Source organism: Macrobrachium rosenbergii, chromosome 15, assembly GCF_040412425.1.
Source record: "Macrobrachium rosenbergii isolate ZJJX-2024 chromosome 15, ASM4041242v1, whole genome shotgun sequence".
NCBI lineage: Eukaryota > Metazoa > Arthropoda > Malacostraca > Decapoda > Palaemonidae > Macrobrachium > Macrobrachium rosenbergii.
The window spans coordinates 19,362,358-19,384,513 of record NC_089755.1 but is presented as its reverse complement, the minus strand read 5'-3'; the positions used below and the strand labels follow the sequence as shown (position 1 = coordinate 19,384,513).

Genomic DNA, 22,156 nt, shown 5'->3' with positions numbered 1-22,156 from the left:
AGTCGTCTTTGTTTTCATCTTTGTCGTGTGCTGTCACCACCTCCCCTTCTTCCAAAGCTAGTAAGCAGAGGAAGAAGAAGGCTGCCTCTCCCAACCATAAGAGGTCCTGTAGGGTTTCTGATGGCCAGCCTTCTTCCATGGAGGGTACAGGGTCTCTCGCTAATGGTACTACTAGTACTGCAGCTTCCCAACTGCTGCCCAGGGTTCCATGAACCCTCACTGCACCAGTGCTGGTCCCAGGAAATCACCTTCCCAGGCTGGTAAGGTCCCTGGTCTATGGACCCAGGCCCGGCTGCATCCACGGTCCAGCGAAAGATAGTGAGTAGAGACCCTGCAGACGGTCACTCCCTTCCTGTTCTAAAGTCCCAGAAAGGTAATGCCGGCCTGCCGGCCCACTCACTTAGGAAAGGCAAAAGGAGGTCCCCCATCCAGTCTACTACTGTAGAGGCCCTGGCTTCAAAGAAGGCTGTAGTACATCTTCAGGGCAGCCCCAATTCATGTTCACGTGAACGGGACTGCTCTCCCCAATCTGTAAGGCTGCCATCACCACTGGTTGACAACCACTCACGGCCTTACTCACCTGCTGGGGCTTAGGCCTCTGGCAGATCCGGTAAGGGTTAAAAAGTTAAGTATATCTTAGTTTTACCAGACCACTGAGCTGATTAACAGCTCTCCTAGGGCTGGCCTGAAGGATTAGACATTTAACGTGGCTAAGAACCAATTAGTTACTTAGCAACAGGACCTACAGCTTATTGTGGAATCCAAACCACATTATAGCGAGAAATGAATTTCTGTCATCAGAAATAAATTCCTCTAACTCTTCATCAGCCGACCAGAGAGTCAAACTCAGGCCTAGCGAGTGTGAGGCCACAACTCTACCGACTTGCCCAACAAAGAGCTTCCGGTAAGCTCTTTTTTGGGTCCTTTGCAGTGGCTAAGATCGCTTTCTTCCTCTTTGGGGTCTTGTAGTTCCAAGGAGGAAGCCACATTCATGAGACTGATGTTGTGTAGAGGTAGGGCCATCTCCTGCCTAGCCCACTAGACAGCTAACCTGCAGGCAAACCTGTTGCTCAAGAGAAGACACTGTGTTGTCTCAGCTTACCAGGTTTGTTGGTTTGGAGTCAACATTGGCACTGAGGAACGGATCGATACTGGGTTCCGGTAAGGGTGCTAGGGATCTCTCACCTGTCCCTTCCAACTCCTCGTGGTTTTCTAGAAGCCAGGAGACGGACAGGCCTAGTGTTTGGGACCAGGAATGTTCACACTCCTATCCCAGCCTAACCACGGAAGCATACAGTCTGGGTTCAGTCCTTGTGCTGGACTGGTTGTATGCTCAAGTGGTAGAGAGATCACCAGGGTGCTCTGGAAAGCGTCACTGCAGAGGGAATAGCCAGGGAAGAGGGTCATCTGGAAGGGCTTGAGGGCCCTATCCCCCAGAACTCGGACACCCCTGAGTTGCAGAGGAGTTTTTTGGAGATCATTCATTTAATATGGAAGTTTAATGATCTTAAGAGACCGTGGACTGTTCTTCAGCCATCAAGGCCTTTTGGGAACCCCAAAAGGAACCCAGAGTCTCGATGGGCTAGCCATGGTGGCGACTTGCCGAAGGGGTCTTGTACCAGGTGAATTCTCTTGTGTCTGAGCAGGAGAACTCACTTAGGTCTAGCCGATAATGCAAGACACTTCCTCAGCCTCTCCCCTGCCAGAGGAAATACTACAATCCCTCGGAGAGGCCTTTGCTGACCAAACAGGTTGACCCAGACCAGGTTCGCCTGTGTCTGGGTCTATTGCTGGACCACCACCGTGCATAAAGCATTTTCCTTTCATAGCAGGAGGCAGGTGGTTTCCTTGATAGATCTCTGGTCCTTTGCAGTAGCTAAGATCCCTTCTTCCTCTTTGGGGTCTTGTAGTTCCAAGGAGGAAGCCACATTCATGAGACTGATGTTGTGTAGAGGTAGGGCCATCTCCTGCCTAGCCCACCAGACAGCTAACCTGCAGGCAAACCTGTTGCTCAAGAGAAGACGCTGTGTTGTCTCAGCTTACCAGGTTTGTCGGTTTGGAGTCAACATTGGCACTGAGGAATGGATCGGTACTGGGTTCCACTTCCCCAGAGGAGAAATGGAGGCCACAGTGGACAGGCTAAGGATAGAAAATAATAACATGCTTGTTCACCGAGCAGTGGCCAAGACCTCTGGGTCTTCGCATCACACTGCATCCTAACCAGGTCAGGCTGGCCCTTCCTCTTCGGGTTCTAGGAACACCCAGTCTTCTTCTGCCCTTGCTAGGAAAGGTGCATAGCGGTGCTCCTTTCAGCCCTCTGCCCAGCTTAGGAAAGGGGGAAGGGTAAGAAGAAGGGAGAACGCTAGGGGCAGTGTTTCTTCCCGCTTGCTGCCATGTGTGGGGGGTTGCCTGTTGAGCCATTGGGCAACATGGCAGTGATGCAGAGGGGAAACCTGGGTAGTGGATGTCCTTCGGGTATGATATCTAGTACCCTTCAAGTTCCCGCCACCCCTCTCCAACATTCAGGTCCACTTCCAGATTTGCATTACCAGCTCGCTGAAGGAGTGCACCCTGTGGGAAGAGGTGAAGGCGATGCTGAAGAAAGGCATTGTAGAAGTCGTGACAGATTGGTCTCCGGGATTTACAGCTGTCTTCTTCTCATAGAGAAGACAGCGGGTAGTTGGAGACCAGTCATCGATATCTCTCCCCTGAGCTGGTTAGTTCATCAGACTCGGTTCAAGATGAAAACAGTACAGTCATTACTGGATCCCATCAGGGAGTCCGACTTCATGCTTTCAGTGGACTTGAAGGATGCATTTTCAAATACCTATCCACTGGTCCTCTTGCAAGTACTTCTGCTTTACCCTTGGGGAAAAGGTGTTCCAGACCAGGGCATTTTGTTTCGGGCTCTCAACAGCTCCCCAGGTGTCCACCCGAGTGTTCACCCTTGTCTCAGCTTAAGGCCCATTCAGACGGGATACGTCTTCTGAGATATCTCGACAGTTGGCTAGTCCTGGCGAGTTCTTGGCCACAGTTGCTCCAGGACAGAGACCACCTTCTCAAATTGGTCTCCAGCAAGGGACTCCCCATTCATCCTGATTCCTCTCTTGGAGGAAGGAAGGACGGACTTAGCCCGGTGGTCAGATGACAGGAACCTCTTTGTAATGTCATTAGGCACTCCCCTTCCCAAGATGCTTCTGTTTTCAGATGCATCGACCGAGCGATGGGGTGCACACCTGGAAGAGTTGCTGGTTTCAGGTGTTTGGAACCTGAATGACAGATGACACCACATCAATATCATGAAACTCGGGTAGTGTTTTTAGCTCTCCAAGAGTTCCAGGATTGAGTGATGGGGCACTCCATGGTGGTGATGAGTGGCAATACCACAGTAGTGGCATATATCAGCAAGCAGGGGGTATTGGTTTTCTTTCAGCTCCACATGTTGACAGTGCAGGTGCACCAGTGGGCAGTAGCGCACATGGTGCAGCAGTCAGCTAGGTACATTCCGGGAAACCGGAACATAGTGGCAGACAAACTCAGTGTCCAGGGACAGAGTGGTCCCTACACCCAGACATTGCAGAAAGATTGTTTTGATTTATGGTACCTCCCAACAATAGACCTCTATGCAACCCAGCACAACAGAAAGCTGCCAATGTTCTGTTTTATTGTACCGGACCCATGGGCAGCAGTAGAAGATGCCTGCCAACACCCGTGGGACAATCTCGAGGCCTATGCCGTCCCTCCATTTTGTCTGGTTTGTCAGGTGATCAACAGGGTCATGATCACCCCGAATCTTGGAATGACCCTGATGGCTCCCAAGTGGCCACATGCCGAGTGGTATCCAGACCTGCCGTACAAGCCGTACATCGAGAGGTATCAACAGGCTGTGAGAGGTATGTCACTTCACGCCTGGAGACTATCCAGCATCTCTTGCGAGTGAGAGGCTTTTCTTGCCGCACAGCAACAGAGATATCTGGATGCCTTCATAAATCCTCGGTGGCTGTGTACTAGGGAAAATGGGCTGTCTTCTGTGGGTGGTGTCGTCGACAGGGTATCTCTCCGGTCGAAGCTACTCTTCAGCAGGTAGCAACTTTCTTGTCTTTCTTCACTGAAAGAAGCTTCTCTCTGTCTCAGCTTTTAAGGGCTACAGAGCTGCCTTTGGTCAAGTCTTGCGCTTGAAGGGTAGCGATCTCTTTTTCTCTTGGGACATCTCTATGCTGTTGAGAAGCTTCGAACAGTCATGCCCTCCCAGGGAACACAGGCCCCTTGAGTGGGATGTGATTCTTGTCTTATGGAGCCTGATTCATGCGCCCTATGAGCCTTTATGAGAGTCGTCAGACAGGGATCTGACCATCATGACTGTGCTCTTGCTTGCCCTGGCATCAACGAAGAGAGTTGGTGAGTTACATGGCCTTTCCTTCTATGTTAAACACTTTCAGGGATGGGGATCTGTCACGCTTGAGTTTGTCTCAGAATTTGTAGTGAAGACTCAGAATCTGTCGGTACCTTACACCAGATTCGAGTGCTTTTCTATCCCCTCCCTAGAAGACTTTGTCAGTAATAATCAAGACAAGATGCTACTGTGTTCAGTTAGAGTGTTGCGGCACTATCTAAGAGAACTCAATATCTTGGGCATGAGTGTCAACAACTCTTCGTTGGTATTGGCTCAACCAAGAAAGAGGTGTCCAAGAACACCATTCTTTCTGGCTTCATGAGAAAATCAAGCAAGCGTTCTCTGCGTCAGATGAGGTCGATGGGAGTATGTTCCGAGTAAGAGCTCACGAGGTTAGGGGCATTGGTCTGTCCCGCGCATTCTGGAAGAACCTGTCAGTTTTACAGGTATTAAGGGTGGGAGTGTGGTCCCGACAAACCACATTCACATCCTTCTACCTTTGGAATGTTGTCCACAGGTCCTTGGACACTTTTTCCTTGGGTCCTGTGGTGGCTACTCAACAAGCTGTGTAGTTCACCCGGCTCCCCTAGAGGAATAGGTAGCATCTCACGTAGGTGTCCAGTAGAAAGAGAGAATGTGTGAGAGTGACTGGCCTCCTCCCCTTTCTCTTTTACCTTCCCTCTCTCTCGTAGGGCAAAGAGGCAGGTGGCGAGCTGTCACATGCTGCACTGGCATGCCATGCAGGTGAGTTTAGATAACTGAGTACCCTGTCTATAAGCTAGATTAGCAAGGGGAGAGAAGGCCTGACAATAAAACAAACCTATTGGTTTTATTATCCTTTTATTATCTCCAACACTATGGGTTCATCTAAGCCTTTTTCCTCAGAATGACACAAACTCATTACTAATTCAGGCCCAGAAGTCTGGCGGTTGAACATCCCATATGTTCAACAGACCAGAGGCATAGCACTCCTTCTTCAGCCCTGCGAGACCAGGAAGAGTATTCCCGGTTGGGTAGTACTTCCAGTCAGTTCAGAGATTTACCCAGAATCCACCATCCAAAGGGTAAGTCTCCTATGTAAAGACTAAAGGTTTGTATTTGCACAGGAACAAATTTTAAATTGATATTTATTTTTCCTAACATACAAACCTGGGGGTCTTTACGGCCTGCCTCAGCCACCCCTCTCTGGTACCTGGGCCAAAAGGCAAAGTGGAGTGCAGATCTATGAGTGGGCAGGGCTTCCCCCTACTGTCAGTAGCTAACGACCTTGTTTGGAAGTTAACGGCCATTCCAGCTCGTGTTTGCAAGCAACATCCCTGTGTAAAGACCTTCAGATTTGTATGTTAGGAAAAATACAAATTACTTCAAAATTTGCAATTTTGTATTTTCATGTCTGTTAAAAGTAAATTTTGAACTGCAAGTGAGAAAATTGTAGATTACACTGTATACCCCTCACTACTTTTGCCTTGTGGATTTGATCATTTAAACTAAGGATCTGTGTTATTTTCAGACACCCAAACATCCTGCGCCTCTATGGCTACTTCCATGACGAAACTCGAGTGTACTTGATATTGGAGTTTGCACCACGTGGGGAGTTATACAAAGAGATGCAGTCACAACCCAACGGACATTTTGACGAAAAGAGATCAGCTAAGTACATCATGCAGCTTGCTAATGCATTAAAGTAAGTTTTTAATATTTGAAGGTCAGTTGTAATTTGTTTTAACGATTCAAACATGGTTATTGGCTGTTCTGCACTAATATTTCTTAAATTTAACTAAATTCCTTATATGATTTATTGAATGTGTAATAAAAATTTAGTTACCTGTATATAATTAAGTATATTACTATGTATAGTTTGAAAGCAAAGACTTTTGAACACCTGAACAGTGTTCCTCATCAGTATTTTAATGTAAACACTGATGACAAATACTGTTCAGGTATTTGAAAGTCTTTGCTTTTGTATTTTACATATTAATATAGTTTACTATATAATTGTGGATTTTTATTACACAAAGTGTTTTTCCACGAGATTGTGAATTTCTTAGCAATACATTTAATATTACAAAAGAAAAATTATGCAGGTTTCACCCCATTTAGGATGAGTTTCATTTGTTCCTACTCAATATACAGACTGGATTACTGTATATATTACTGTATGTATATGCATTCTGTATTTCATGAATATTGTCTGTTGCTAACGCATGCACATGAATCTGCACTCAGCACATGAGCATGACTACTCTTCCTGCTCCTCTTGGCATGAATTGTACGCACTGCAGAGCCTCTCTGTATACAGTACAGTATACCTGTTTGCTGTATGGAATACAGCAACCTGTGACTCGGGATATTATTTCTCCATCCCTGCAACCTTCATCTTCTACAAGTCATTATCATATATCACCATGGCGCAGTGACTAAACCATCCAGCATTTCAAGGGAATGCCAAATCCAGCATTCAAATCGAGCCGCCACTACCCCTCGATTGCCTGTGGATATTTTTTGATCGCATGTGGATCTTACAGTATTGGTGTGGCGTTTCTGCAGGACCTTACAGTGTTTGTTCAATGTTTGTGAAGTGCCTGTGCAGTGTAATATTAGTGCTTTGATTTTAGTGGGTTGTATTTCTCTTGTGCCCCTCCCCAGCCATACAGTGGGACCCCATTACCCCCACCCAGCTATGGAGCCCAAGAGATGTCCACCCACACTCATCATTAAGCACTGTAATAAACTGCAGTCGGTTCAGCAGGTTCTTTAAAACAAAAATATCGGGACTGGAATGACTGGCAGAAATTGAGACAGACAACGGGGAAAGGGGAACAACAAAATGAGCAGAATAACCTTAATACTAGTTTATTAACATTAAGATATGTACATATTTACAAATGAGTCAAGTCTGGCTTAAATCAGTAAATATACATCAAACAACCAAAGAGTCAGTCAAACAACAAAGATGTAGCAAAATTAATTACTTTAAAATAAAACAACCACACAAGCAAAAAGTAAATACTGTACCATAAAAGTGAACAGCACTTCAGCTACATCAAGAAAACAAACATTCCAGACAGCATAATGATTAAAAGTGGCATCAATTATTAACATAAACCGTGGCATAACCAAAAATACACAAATAACAGAAATCAATAAAGCAGCACAAATAATGAAAATTATCATAAATACCAATTACTCAATACATAAAACATCTGTAATGATAATTAACAATCCTCCTACAGTGCAAACCATCTCCCCAGAGATGTCAAGACCACTAAACAAGGGTTACCGGATGACCATCAAAGGTCATCGAGGATGACCATCAAACTACTGCTGTGAAGTCGTCAAAACCACCCCTTGACGGCAAACAGGATCATCTCCATGAAACACAGACGTTCACAGCAGAGTCGATGCGACAGCCAAATTGCTGTCCCAGAGGAATGCCTCCTCTCCACAGATGACTAGGGTTAGTCATCAACTCATCCTCGATCTCGAACAAAGTTCACATCCTCGAGCACTGTAGAGGCCAACAGGTAACAACTACCTGCCCATGCTGCTATGCTGTCTGGACCCTGACTCGATGATTACCCAGACTTGACTGTCGCTACCAAAGCGAACACAACAGACGTAAACTCTGTATACAGAAAAATAATCACCACCGGGAAAAGGAGTGCACCCATAACAAGGAAACAATTGTTCCATAAACAAAGCAGGCACTAAGCCTCACAGCACACACTGCCAACTTTTCTCAAGTCAACCGTCAAGGTGAGTTGCTGGACCCTTCCGACTACCCACTCTCCAGGAACCCTCCCAGACCCACTCCATTCTCCCCTGCCTGCCAGTGTTCGCTTGCCATGCAGTGGAATTATTTACAGTAACTTTTATAATAAAAACTAGAAATTCTCCCTCATCTTTTCTCCTCGTTTTAAACTGTGTATGACACTACTGAACACGGTTCATAATGACTTCTGCCTCACGTCAAGACAAACCTGGAGATATACAACAAGACCAGGACCCTGAGGACCACCAGTGGCCTTCACACCAGTCTCACCAACAGACCGTCGAACCCCACCAGATTTTACAATGCTGGCAACCCTGCCTTTGCTGTCACCACACCTGACTACTGCCTCCCACAGCTCCAAATGTAGAGTTAAGGCTCCTTATCAAATACCTTGAGGAATCTCGACAGGCTGAGTTGGCTGCATGTCGGAGAGAAGAGGAACAGTTTCATCACGAAGATGATCTACGCCACCAAGAGGACAACTTAAGAAGAGAGGAGGAAGCTCAACATTTCACCGCCCTGTTGCGGCTACTTACATTCAACCCTGCCCAGCAGCAAGCAACACCAGTAAACTCACAACAACTTCCTACACAATCCTCAGTACCATTACCCACCCCCACAGAAGGCCATAGCCCAGGCCCTGTTGCCCTTACGTCCTGATGCCACATACCAGGTGTTTAGGGAATGGCGTAGGCGCTGGGATGACTACAGGCAGTCCTCGGTTATCGGAAGGGGATCAACGTTCTGGGGTGTGATGATAACACAAAGGATACTTGAAAATCAACGCGATTTCTGGATCGCTTGTGGACGGGTCAATGTTCTCCAGGCTTATCGAACCTGCGAAAAGTTCTGATTTTCGGTTATCAGCGCCTCTGTTAGGTAAGTATTGGCACCAGTACCCAATTATCAGTGCCGATAAGCAGAAATTGGCTATTTTCAGGACGAGGAGCTCACCCAGAAAATTGCTGATTTTTGTTGCTAGACAACCATGGTCATAAAACTGGATCTATTAAGCCAAGCCACCAACGCCATTAGCTGGGGACTGCCTGTACAGTGTGATGGTGGACCTAGGGGCATTACCTGCCAGGAAGCAGTTAATACAACTTCGTATGTGCCTTAGCCAGGAGACACAAAGGATACTTGAACACATGTTCAACGTACCACCAGACATGGATCAGAGTGTGGACGAGGTCTTGAATGTTCTCCAGGAACATATTAAGAACCTGCGGAGTGAAGCTTTACACGCAGGGACGGTGAATTGGATTGCGTCCTCCTTGAGGTGAATTATATGAGGGCCTGCCATCGGCTTTAATGGAGCTGGTTTAAGGTCTTCCTTAGACACAAGCACATCCTGGAAGGCTTGTGAGAAATATTCTTGTACCTCAGCATGGGTCGTGTTGGCATGGAGGTGTAGCTCCTTACATCAGTTAACGTGGGTGACCTGTAGGATGGGCCTTGGAAAGCCTGGCGGGATGGTGCCAACTTCTTGCAGAGTGCATAGGATGGGATTGGCGTCTGAACGCCTTTATGGACTTGAATCGTGGCGAGGCAGGACCACTTGGCCAATGACAGGAAGACCTTAAAGCAGCTCCATTAAGGCCAATGGCAGGCCCTCCCATGAAAATTCACCTCAAGGATGATGCGGTCCCATTTGCCATCCACACCCCACGGCAGATCTCCTATGCTTTCCGCGAGCCTGTCAAGAATGAACTAAACTCCATGGTCCAGCTGGGAATCATTAAGCCTTGTGGAGAGCCATCAGAATGGTGCCACCCTCTAGTCGTCCCAAAGACCAAGGGAGTTTGCATCACAGTGGATTTCACCAAGCTGAACGCTCAGATCTCCCGACCAGCCCACCCGTCACCCATGCTCTTAGCTTCTGTCCGTGCTGTTGACTCCACTGCCAAGTTCTTTACCAATGTGGACACTACATGGTTGCTGGCAGATGGAGCTAGCAGAAGAGGACCGCCACCTCACCACTTTTATTACTCCTTATGGATGCTTCCAGCATTGCCGGGGTCCCATGGGCTGTGCTGCCACTGGTGATGCTTATTGCCACCGAGGTGACCTGGCTCTCCAGAGCATGAAGAAGTGTGTCAAGGTTGTTGGTGACATTCTCATCTTCGACGACGACCTACTAACACACAACTGCTCACCCGCTGCTGCAAACACAGCATCACTCTCAGCAGAGACAAGTTCACAGTGGCAGAGACTCGAGTGAATTTCTGTGGCTTCACCCTTTCTGAAGAGGGAATCGCTGCTGATCCAGGATGAGGTGCCGCTCTACAAGACTTCCCACTACCGTCCAACCTGACGGACCTACGTTCCTTCATGGGGTTGGTAAACCAGTTGGCGGAGTTTATCCCAGATATTGCCCTGACTGCACAGCCCCTTCACCCACTCATGAGCCCCAAGCGCTCTTTTCTTTGGACACCGGACTGTGACCAAGCCTTCAAACACGTGAAGCAACCACTCTCAAGCCCACCTGTTCTTGTAGCTTTTGATCCAACCCTGTCGACCATTCTCCAGACCGACGCATCTCATCTCTATAGGATAGGCTACGCTCTCCCCCAGGACCATGGCTCTGGACGTCTCCAAGTAGTCCAATGTGGATCCCGTTTCTCGGAGGTGCCGAGACAAGGTATGTGACGATTGAGCTGGAGATGCTCGCAGTATCTTGAGCCCTCACAAAGTGCCGCCTATACCTTAAAGGACTGCCAACCTTCACCCTGTAAACCAACCATCATCCACTGGTGCCCATCATCAACAACTACACACTGGACATGGTCGAAAACCTACGGCTTCAGCAAATGAAGGAGCGCATGTCGCAGTACCAATTTACTGCGGTGTGGCGCGCCGGCAAGTCTCTATGCATCCCAGATGCACTCTCCCATGCACCAGTCAGCTTCCCGACCTCTGAGGATATGACTGGCTGCGCTGAGGTTACAGCACGTCAGGTCCGTCATCAGTGCTGCAACAGCTTCCCAGGACAAGGATGCCCCAACCATCAACACTGACCGGACCCTTCAAGACATGATAGCAGCACAGGCCAACCCCACCTACGTTCACCTTCGTGATTGCATGTTCTGGGTCCCCCACAAATCGGTATGACCTGCACGCCTCTGTACTACCGTACTGGAAGCTGCGAGAAGCCATCTCTACTGACGGTAACCTCGTGCCGTACAGAGCAAGAATACTGGTTCCTGCACCTCTCCGTCACCACACACTCACCAGACTCCACAACAGCCACTGAAGTGTTGAGGCTACCAAATGTTGGGCCTGACATACCATCTTCTGGCCTGGGATAGTCTCCAACATCACCAACGCCATCGCCGCCTGCAAACCCTGCCAGGTCCTGTGTCCCAGCTAACAGCAGGAACCCCTTCACAGTGATGACCACCCATCAAGGCCCTTTGAGTCAGTATTGGCAGACTTCTTCCAGGCAGCAGGAAAGTTCTTTCTTCTGGTCACTGACTGCCTCTCCGGCTGGCCTGTGGTCGTCCCTTGCAAGGGCGACACCAACGCCACCTCAACCATACGGCACTTCTGCCGCTACTTCAGAGAGGTGGATGTTCCCCTACACCTACGCACTGATGAGTTTACCAGCAAAGAATTTGCCAATTTCACAGAGCATTGGGGTGTACACCATATAACCTTGTCACCACACTACCCGTAGTCTAACGGACATGCCGAGGCCGCTGTCAAGGCTGTCAAGCACTTGATCCTCAAAACGGCCCCGGCAAGAAACATTGTCTGCGAAAACTTTGATCATGGCCTCCTCGAGTTACGAAACATGCTCAACCACTCTGGTCTCTCTCCTGCCCAGGTACTGTATGGTCCCCCTCTGTATGTGTGTGCCCGCCTATCCTCAGTCGTTCACGGAAGATTGGCAAGAAAAGGCCCATGACTATGACCGCTGAGCCGCTGCCAGAGCTGCTCAAGTGCAGCACAGCTATGATACCCACGCCCACCCCATGCCCAGGCTGAATGTGGGCCAACATGCCCACCTTCAGGACCCAACATCCCACCAATGGGACAAGGCTGGGATCATCTTGGGTGGCACGCAAGTACGAGATCCGCCTCCCAAGTGTTTGAGTGCTATGTTGGAACCTTCGCTTCCTATACCCAGTGCCCGATCCCGGTCAAGTTCCCAACTTTAATCCCTGTGGGCCTTAGCCCTGACATGGAAAATTTGTCACTTCCCTCCAAAAACCCATCGCAGATCTCCAAGATTAAACAGACCTACATAGTGTACAAAGCCCACATGTGCCACTTACGCAATTTACTTTGTACATTCATACTTGATAAACTCACTGCATGCTATTTGCTTTGCACATTATTACTTGATAAACTCACTGTATATTATTTGCTTTGCACACTATAACTTGATAGTTCACTGTATGTAACTTGCAAAAAGGGGGAGGTGTCAAGATACCTCTTTGATATTGTTGCATGTAATATGGGACCACCTTTACAAGAACATTGTCTTTTGAACCCCAGAATTTGTTCCCATGGTTTGAGTCCAAGAGTCCCATATATCATTATACATTTGTTTGGATTAATTTTTGTGGAATTTTCCACTTTTGCTAAAATTTATAGGACCTGATGAATAAAGGAAAAGATATAGCTGGGATATTTTATGTCCCTGCAACAAATTGTGGGAACTGTCTCCCATCAACTGACATCCGATCAATGTTCAGACCAAATCTTGTCAAATTTATAGCTCAAAGGTGGAACTATTCATTTAACCTTGTGGACCATGGATTCCAGGGGTCTGGTGGAGGGGATAGGACTCTCTCATTCTATCCGGTTTGTTCATAACATGATTAGGGTGGGGATGATTGTATTCTTGTAATACTCTCAGTCCCAGCAAGTGGGTTTGGCAGTCATTTGGGCCAGAGAATCATGTTGTGTTAACCCTTTTGGGGTAGGGTAGGGAGTGGAAATTTGAGTCTTTTGAACTTGTGCCATTGGTGGAAGAATAAAACTCTAGTAAAAGCTGATATCTTTTAAGGTTTTCAATGGTAATTTTTTTCCCCTCAAATCTTTATGCTAAGTGAAAGTGAAGATGTAAACATGGGCCCTTTGATGGTAGTGACTTGGCAAGGTGACAACCGCTTTCCTCCTTGTAACAACCTTTATTTAGAAAAACAAAAAAGAATCCAAATGTAATCATACTATGAGCCTATATATGCTCCAATACACAACAAATCGAAAAGAAGTAAATATCTTGTTGACCCAACCTTGACTCATTTCGACTCCCTCTTTAGGAGTGAAAGTTGGTCAAGGTTTCTAACCATGGAAACAGAACAACAACTTTCAGCCCTAAAGTTGGAAAACTTCTTATTAAAAAGACACTCAACGACAAAAATGATGTTTAGACAAGAAACAATGAAGACGTGGCTTGTAGAAGCCACAAGAAAAAACCAGTCTGAGGACTATCTATCCATAAAAAGTATCGACAATGTGAATGTAAAAGTAAAGAAGCATGACACTGAACAGCATTCAGGGTAATCATTCTTGTACTTCCTGAAAATAATGACCAAACCAGTTGATAAGAATATGCTGTTGGACTCTCTTAAAATGAGATATACCAAAAGTCCAAGATTGTGATATATATAATACCAATGCAAACAGAATAATAAAGTATTAAGAATTGCAAAAATAACATTTAAGGGCAAGATCTAACTCAAAAATAAAAATTTTGTTTCAAAATGGAGAACTGAGACCTTGGTTCCAAAGGATGATGGTCAAAATTATAGTAAATATATGGACATCATTGGAATGAAAAATCTGTCCCCTCGAACCTGACTTGTTGATATGTGCTTATTGTGGATCTGACATAACATGCCACACAACGGAAATGTGGTGACACAAAATGTGAAACTGTGGACAAGATCATGCAAGGTCATGCAAATGTTAAAAGATGCTGAGTTGGAATTAAAAAATGTTACAAGAACAAGAGTTGGAATTAAAAGAAGTTCAATCCATCTAAGAAACATACATATTCTTCAATACCAGGAACCAATAATGAAACAAAAATACATAGAAATAGAAGTAAGGAAGCACAGAAAAGTAAATCACAAGAAGAAATTAATGCTCAAGGGAAAAAAAAGTAAAATGGTAAAGAATAAAGAAGCAGGTACAAATGATATGGATAACATTTTATCAAATTCATTTGAAATATCCCCTTTGGGGTGGGGTAGGTAGACTGGACTTATTTTACGTCAACAAAAATTGTCTGTCGGGTGCCATTGGTGGACGAAAAACTCCATGAAACTGAAAAGTTTTTAAATATTGTCAGAAAAATACTTATAGGCCTAGTTTGACAAAAATTTTAAATCACGCGCCTTGAGGGATGCTGGGAGTTCAAGGATCACGCTGTTGTTTTGTTTACAAGATGTGATCCAGCTGCTCCAGTGCAGATTTCTTTCTTCTCCCACTGGAAATCAGACAATTCTCAGAAATTCAAATAATCACTTTGTCGTAATTTTTGCACCATTTTATATTAAACCTTACTTAAAGTTTTATAACCCCAAATGTGTAAATTTCATGTAGAATACAACGAAACAACCCATGGTTGTAGCTTTGAGAGTTTTTAAATATTTTCATATAAATCACGATAAGTGCCAAAATTTTCAACCTTTAAAATCAAAATTGACTCCCAAAATGGTCAAAAAAATCTTACATTCTAGTAATATTCAATCATTTACCTTCATTTTGCAACAAATTGGAAGTCTGTAGCACAATATTTCGATTTATGGTGAATTATTGAAAAAATATTAATATAAAAGTGAAAAACACGATTCATGCATCATTTTGTGATAATATTTTCTCTGTATTGCTTTGATTGTTTTACAATTGGTTATATACAAAAATCATCGATTTAGAGTAAATACAACAACAACAAAAACTTTACCTTTAAGGTATATGTTTTGCCACAGCGAATTGTATACAATTATTAAAAGTGAAATTTTTTTGAGGTCATCTATTCCAATATTTAAATCTGATAAAAATATTTTTTAAATTTAGAGAAATTGCAAAAAAAACCCAAACTTATAAGTAATGACAAAAAAAGGAAATCCAAAAAGAACTTTAATCTTAAAAATAAAAATGCTAAAATTTTAAAAAAAAAGAAACAGGTAACTCTCAAATAAGATGGATAATTTTTAAATCCAGGCTTCATTTGAAATATTAATGCAAATAGGAACACAGGAGGATGCTACTACAGAAGTAACAGAGAAGGGACATGATAGGGTGGGAATTAAAGATAAAAAAAAGGCCATTGGAAAGAACACCACCCAAAACAAAGAAGCCAGCAATTGTTAGAGAAACACTGGTCAAATCAAAGGCAGAAGATATGAAGAAAGAACAAAAACATGTTAAGAATATAACCTTATCTCCTCAAATAATAGTAAAACCTATGGATACAGATATCCAAAATACTGAAGAAGTGGAAGACAACTGTACCATAGACAACAGTGAATATGTCAAAGGAGAAGAGATTACTCCATCACCAATAATTGGTACAACAAGACCAAATAAAGAAAGAAATATACATGACAACACTTGTGGATGTAATGATTGTTTCATTGCATTGTGTACTAATAACAAAAACATAACAAAAGATGGTTTAACAAAGATTATAAGAAATTTTATGAAATATAGAAAAAAGAAACCACAGATTTGAGTACCCATGAGAAAGGTTGCATGTGCATTGAGCACTTAGTATATCATAAAGAAAAACAAATGAATGTCATGAGTAAATTATTAGAAAAAATCCAAGTTGATAATACAAAAAAAAAAAAAAAGAGTAAAACTCGACCACTATATAATAAAATATTTTCAATAGCTATATTATACAATGGAACGTCAATGGCCGGCAGACCATATTACACCTAGGAGAAATACAACAATTACTAAAAGAATACGAACCAATGATATTACATTTACAACATGTCAACAAAACAGTATCAACAATAGGTAAATATACCTTAGCATCTTCATATAGAGAGGAAGAAGGAAATTTAGGTACTGCTATATATGTACATAACAAAGTATGTTATGACAAAGTACCTATAAACTTTACTGATCTGTAAATATGGAGTATTAGAATACAAATAAGAAACGATAATTATGGAATTTATAATTTATACACAACCAACCCAATAAAAATTATGACTTTGACAAACTTACAGAATTACTTCATAATGCCAAGGAACCTACATTAATAGTAGGTGATATTAATGCCCATAACCTGATGTTGGACTGTAATTGTACAGACTCAAATAGAGCAGGAAGTAAAATTGAAGAATTCATAGATTCATATGACATGCTATTTAAATAACAAAATCAGCACTTATTTTTCTAAAACATATGGAACATTTTCCTCAGTTGGCCTAACTCTTATGTGCAACAAACATAGTTGACAGATTGGATTGGAATACAGTTGACGACTTGCATACAAGTGATCATTTCCTAATATTAATTTCATTATTACAAAGTAATCCCACCAAGCATGTCCCTCAATATAACATTTATAAAGCAGATTAGGAGCAATATGAAATCCACTCTAGGGATATCCCACTATTTGAATATTTAAAAGATCATAATGAAACTAATCAATTTCTTGTTGATTTCAGTAAAAATGCTGCTGATAAAGCAATACTAAAATCCAAATCTCATCCAACAAAACACAAAGTCCCATGGGGGTCTGAAAAACTAACAGAATTGATAAAAATAAAACACCAAATTGGAAGATGATCAGGTAATTTGAATAGAAAGTTCAGTAAAATAAACGAAAACATTACCGATTAGAAGGAACTTCACAAAAAATGACTATATTATTATTAGAAATTGATACATTAAAACCTCCTTGTAACAAAATATCTGCAAAATTTAAAAGAGAAGTAATTCAAGGAAGAATAATTTCATGGAGGAAATATGTATCAGATATCTCTAATAATACTCCCAAGCAAAAAATATGGGAAAAGTTCAGGAAAATAAATGGCACCCATGTTAAACCAACTAGACATACCATAATAAAAGATGGGAAAAGAATACTTGTTCCTAAAGAAACAAGTAATGTAATAGGGGAAAATTTAGCAAAAGTAAGTAGTGACAAAAATTTGGATGAGCATTTCTGCACAAAGAAAAATAGTATGGAATTAATAACAATAAATTTTGAAACAATAGAAGATTTATATATTTAATATGGAAGAGTTAGAATTTCCTCTTGAACAGCAATAAATCTGCTCTTGGAGGTGACAGTATTTGTTTTGAAATGGTCTGCCATTTAGCAGCTTTGACAAAGACATACTTAGAGTTTTATAACCACTTATGGCTTTGAAATATATTTCCTAATGATTGGCATAAAGCTGTAATTATTCCTATCCCCAAACCTGGAAAAGATCCTAGTAATGTAAATAGTTACAGACCAATTTCTTTAACAACTAGTTTACTATGGTAAATGCTCAACTAACATGGCACATTTGAGAAAATAAAATTTTGACTCCCACTCAATTTGGGTCACAATGTAACAGATCTACACTGGATTCTGTGTCTGACTTGGAAGACCACATGAAAAGGGTTTGTTCCAAAACAAATTACTATTGCCGTCTTTTTGACACTGAAAAGGCATATATTTACTTTAAAACGTTAATAAATCCATGGCATTTACCTAATATATCAAAACTTTCTGACAAATCGCAAAGTGAGAATTAAATGTATTGTCAAGTACATTTCACTTGAAAATGGATTCCATAAGATTTCCTTAGTGGCACACTGTTTACTTTATAATTGATATCATTCACCTACATTAAAATTAACTTGTATAATTTTGCCACATATTATTCAGCATCTCGCATAAAACATTGAGCGAATCTTTAATAAAACTAAAAATAGATGAATGGGCCTCATCTGTAGGCTTCAGATTTTCTATACAAAAGACTCAAGCAGTAATGTTTTATAGAAATAAAGTGGAAAAAAGGTGAAGAAATAATTTAAAAATCAGAAATCATTCCATACCAACTGGCCAAACAGCAAAGTTTTTGGGATTAGTATTCGATACTCACTTGAACTGGAAAGCCCACATAAGGTACATGAAATCAAAATGCAAAAGAGCATTAAACCTAATTAAAAAACTATCGAACACTACTTGGGGAACTGATAGACATACCCTTACTGTACTGTATAAAGCAACAGCACTGTCTATCATTGATTATGGAAGCGAAATATATGGCTTGGCATCAGACGCAACTCTGAAAACGTTGAACTCAGTTCATAATGAAGGCCTTAGAATATGTTCAGGAGCTTTTCGATCATCACCGTCTTCTTTGCAAGTTGAATGTGGTGACCTACCTCTCCCTCTCTCCATAGAGAGCTAGTAACAGTGAAGAGTGCTCTGAGAATTCAGACAAATGATTCTCCAACCAAAAAATTATTTGGGCTAAGAGATGTTTATAAACAGTCATTCACCTCTTTCCCAATTAGAACTAGGAGATTGTTTGAGTCGCTAAATATAAATATACAGTACAAATACTTATAATATTAAAATTACCTCCTCCTTGGACAATGGCCCCTCGAGTAGGACGCCTTGACGAGGCGAGGGGCTAAGGGACCCTGGCCTTTGGGCACGGGTCTTGATGAATCATCCTACGTAGTTTTTGGTTTAAATGGCGTGGACATCTCCACGTTCGCAAAATTTTACTGCTTAGGTGTGTCTGAGAAGGGATCGTTTTTTGGAAGGGGTTCGCATTCGAAGCTAATTGTGGGAGTTGTGATGGTTGAGTCACCACCTGATATGGTTTGGACCTAAGAGATGGTGATGGGATTTTTCCCATTTGCTATCTTGAAGGTGGAACCATTGGGGACCAGCCTATTGGAATCCTGGGGAGGGCTGGTTTTTGGAGGTGGGACTCCTGGCTTTTGTCCAGAAGCCCACAAGTACGGTTGGAGTGGGGAGTCGGTCCCCATTAGTGGGGGCAGAACTCCCAGCAGGCAGATTGGCTTATACCTGGGCCACTGCAAGCGTATTGGTGCTATCCTGAAAGGGTAGGGTATGGGGTGGACTGTTGGGAGTCAACTCTCACTTGTGCCATTGGTGGAGAATGCGAATACCTGACTGATCCACGATACTTTCTTGATATAACCAAGCAGTTTTGGGTGGGTGGATGAACCAGTTTGTGTGTGGTGGTCTGATGTGTGCATGCTTGGCATCTTGGGGTCTCTTCGTGGGCTTTGGGAGTGTGTTGGGGTGGGGGAAGCTGAGCAGTAGAGCTGCCCAGTTTGTCCTTTTGATATGCTGTCGGGGTCTGTGCGGGGCTCTTGGGTGTCAGGTGTGCACTTTTTGGACCTTTGCATGTGGACTGGTTTAAACTTATGGATTTGGCTTTTAGTTCTCCCTCCCCTGGATCCGATGACTTAACGGCACTGGCAACGACTTCTGGCATGAACATGGATACAAGCTTTGGCTGTTGGACAGAACCAAACACTGAGACACCAGGGTGTTAATAAATCTGGTGGATTTGATTCAAATAATAGGGTCCTTTATTGCACTAATGTAACTTATCATTAGATTATGAATGTTTATACAGTGTAGTGAAACAATTTGGCAAAGTGGAAAGAATTAAATTAATTCTAGAAAAAAGATAAGCAGTCATTTTGTGCTTTTGTCAAATTTTCCTCTCCCTTGGAAGCTAGTGAGGCACAACAAAGACTCCATGGCCACATTCTAAATGACTCAGTTCTCAGCACGAAAGTGTTTTCAGTGAAAAACTTAAATGATGAGCCATTTGATGATTTGATTGTTTCCAAAAAATATGAATGAACATGGACCATGGACCAGTCCATGTACCAGAGCTCTTCCTCCCCTTTATGGCATGTTGCTATCTACAAGGAGGGAGGGAAAATTTGATAAAAGCTGCTGACTGCATTGAGAGCAAGGTTGGTTCCATTCCCATTGGAAATTTAAAACGGTATGGAAAGAACCTTCTAATAAAAGCTGGAAATGAGACTCAAGCAGTTCTGTTAGCTAACTTTAAACCTCCTGAAAGTGGAAATATTGAATCTATTTCATCTCACAGATTCTTTAATACACTGAAAGGAGTAGTTTACTCAAAAGATTTGCATGTTTTTAAAGAGGAGGAGATTCTCCATCGATGCCTCCTTGTGTATCTCATGTAAAAACTGGGTGGTGATGCAGCTATCCTTTAACCTTCTCCTCCAATTACCTACCTGATACCATCATTGTTGGCCATGAGAGGATGCAGGTTAAAAAAATATAAAAGAAGTCCTAGACAGTGTCGCAAATGCTTTGAATATGGCCACATTCAAAACTCTTGCGATAACAATAAAGATGTCCTGTGTGCTCTGCAGAGCACGATAATTTTGATGATTGCAAAGCAGCCCGATACTGTTTTCTTTGCAAAGGGTGATCACACATGTCCAAATTCTAGGGCTTGTCCCAGATATAAATTTGAACAAGAAGTGTTGGCAGTGGCAGATAATGAACATATTAGCATTAGTGAAGCAAAATCGCCAAACTGGTAATGGGGGCAAACAAAAGTGCCAACACTACGTATGCTTCTGTAATAAAACTTATGAAAACTTCCAACAATGTAAGGCCACCAATAACTGTGTCTGATGGAAGATATCACAAACCTGGTATTTCTCGAACCATAAATAATAATGAAAATCTCCAAACTGGTGAGAAACTTTCCCAAATCGGCAAGTGCTTTGAAGTCCAATAGCAAAAATTGTACTTCCAAAAGCACAGAAAATTTATCTTCCAAAAGTAGATTCAGAACAAATCCACAGCTGTCGATTCATCTCCAAAAATAAAACCCAAAATCAATTAATAATTCAGGAAAATATTCTGAAAATACTTCAAACAAAAATAAGCTAAAAGGAACAATCCCAATTAGATAGAGCTAGTTCAGAGCCATCAATGAATTGAATCCAGGATTATATGCACAGCCAACAAACAAAAATAATAATAAAACTACAGGTTGCAACTACCAAGAAACGCACAAGAAATAGTTCCCAAAATAATGATAATTTTATAATAAAAACTTGCAAATGGGTTCAGTGTTTTGGAAGACATCTCTCCTCCTAGAAAGGTGGTTCCAAAGTAGTAGTTTCAGAACAAAAAATCTGAGTTCAATTCAGTCTTGCCTGCCCTAAGACAAATAGGATTAGTGGTGCACAGAACCACAGCAATAATTCTGAACATCAGGTTCATAATAAAAATATGAAGATCAAACTTTTTTTTTTTTTTTCCTGAACACCAATTCAGATGAAAAGGGATTAAGAAAACAATCTCTTATAAAGGAGAATTTCCCACCATACCCAAGGAACAGTACTTCTTCCCTGTTTGTTGAAAAAATGGAAATGATTGGGAGTTTTAGTAGCACATTTTACCATTTCCTTAGCATTCTTGCTCGATATTCTTCAGTGGAACTGTAAAGGTCTCAGAGCCCGTACAGAAGACCTTAAAGTTTTAATGCATGAAAAGTTATACAAAGTTAATCCAGGGATTATATGCCTACAGGAAACAATGTTAGGCAACTCTGTTTATAATCCTGGACTAAATTATTCAATATTTAAATCATATCCCCAATTGGTGATCGTTGCCCATGGAGGTGCTGCAATTATTATTATATAAATCTCTACAGCACTCCACAAGCAGAGTTACAATCTAAATACAACAAAGACAAGCTGTCGCTATTTCAGTCATTTTGGAAAAGAGGATAACAATCTGCTCCTTATACCTTCCACCAGACCTTGATTTTAACATTGGAGATATTCAGTCGTTAATTGACCAACTTCCAGCACCTTTATTTCTCCTAGGTGATTTTAATGCCCACAACCCTCTTTGGGGAAGTGTATTTTTAGACAGTAAAGGGAAATTAATTGAAGACATTATTAACAGGAATGATGTTACCCTATATAATAATGGGTCAATGACTTTCCACAACATTCACGATAATCAT

The 22,156-nt window shown here is 42.5% G+C and overlaps 1 protein-coding gene across 3 annotated transcripts in view; it reads left to right on the top strand.

Moving 5' to 3' along the window:
- LOC136846453 (aurora kinase-like) overlaps positions 1 to 22,156 on the top strand; it is a 93,660-nt gene that overhangs the window by 35,682 nt on the left and 35,822 nt on the right. For all 3 annotated transcript variants that reach the window (XM_067117228.1, XM_067117230.1, XM_067117229.1), the window contains exon 4: positions 5,904 to 6,077. In XM_067117228.1, coding sequence (XP_066973329.1) covers positions 5,904 to 6,077 — 174 coding nt within the window. The remainder of the gene's footprint in view (positions 1 to 5,903; positions 6,078 to 22,156) is intronic.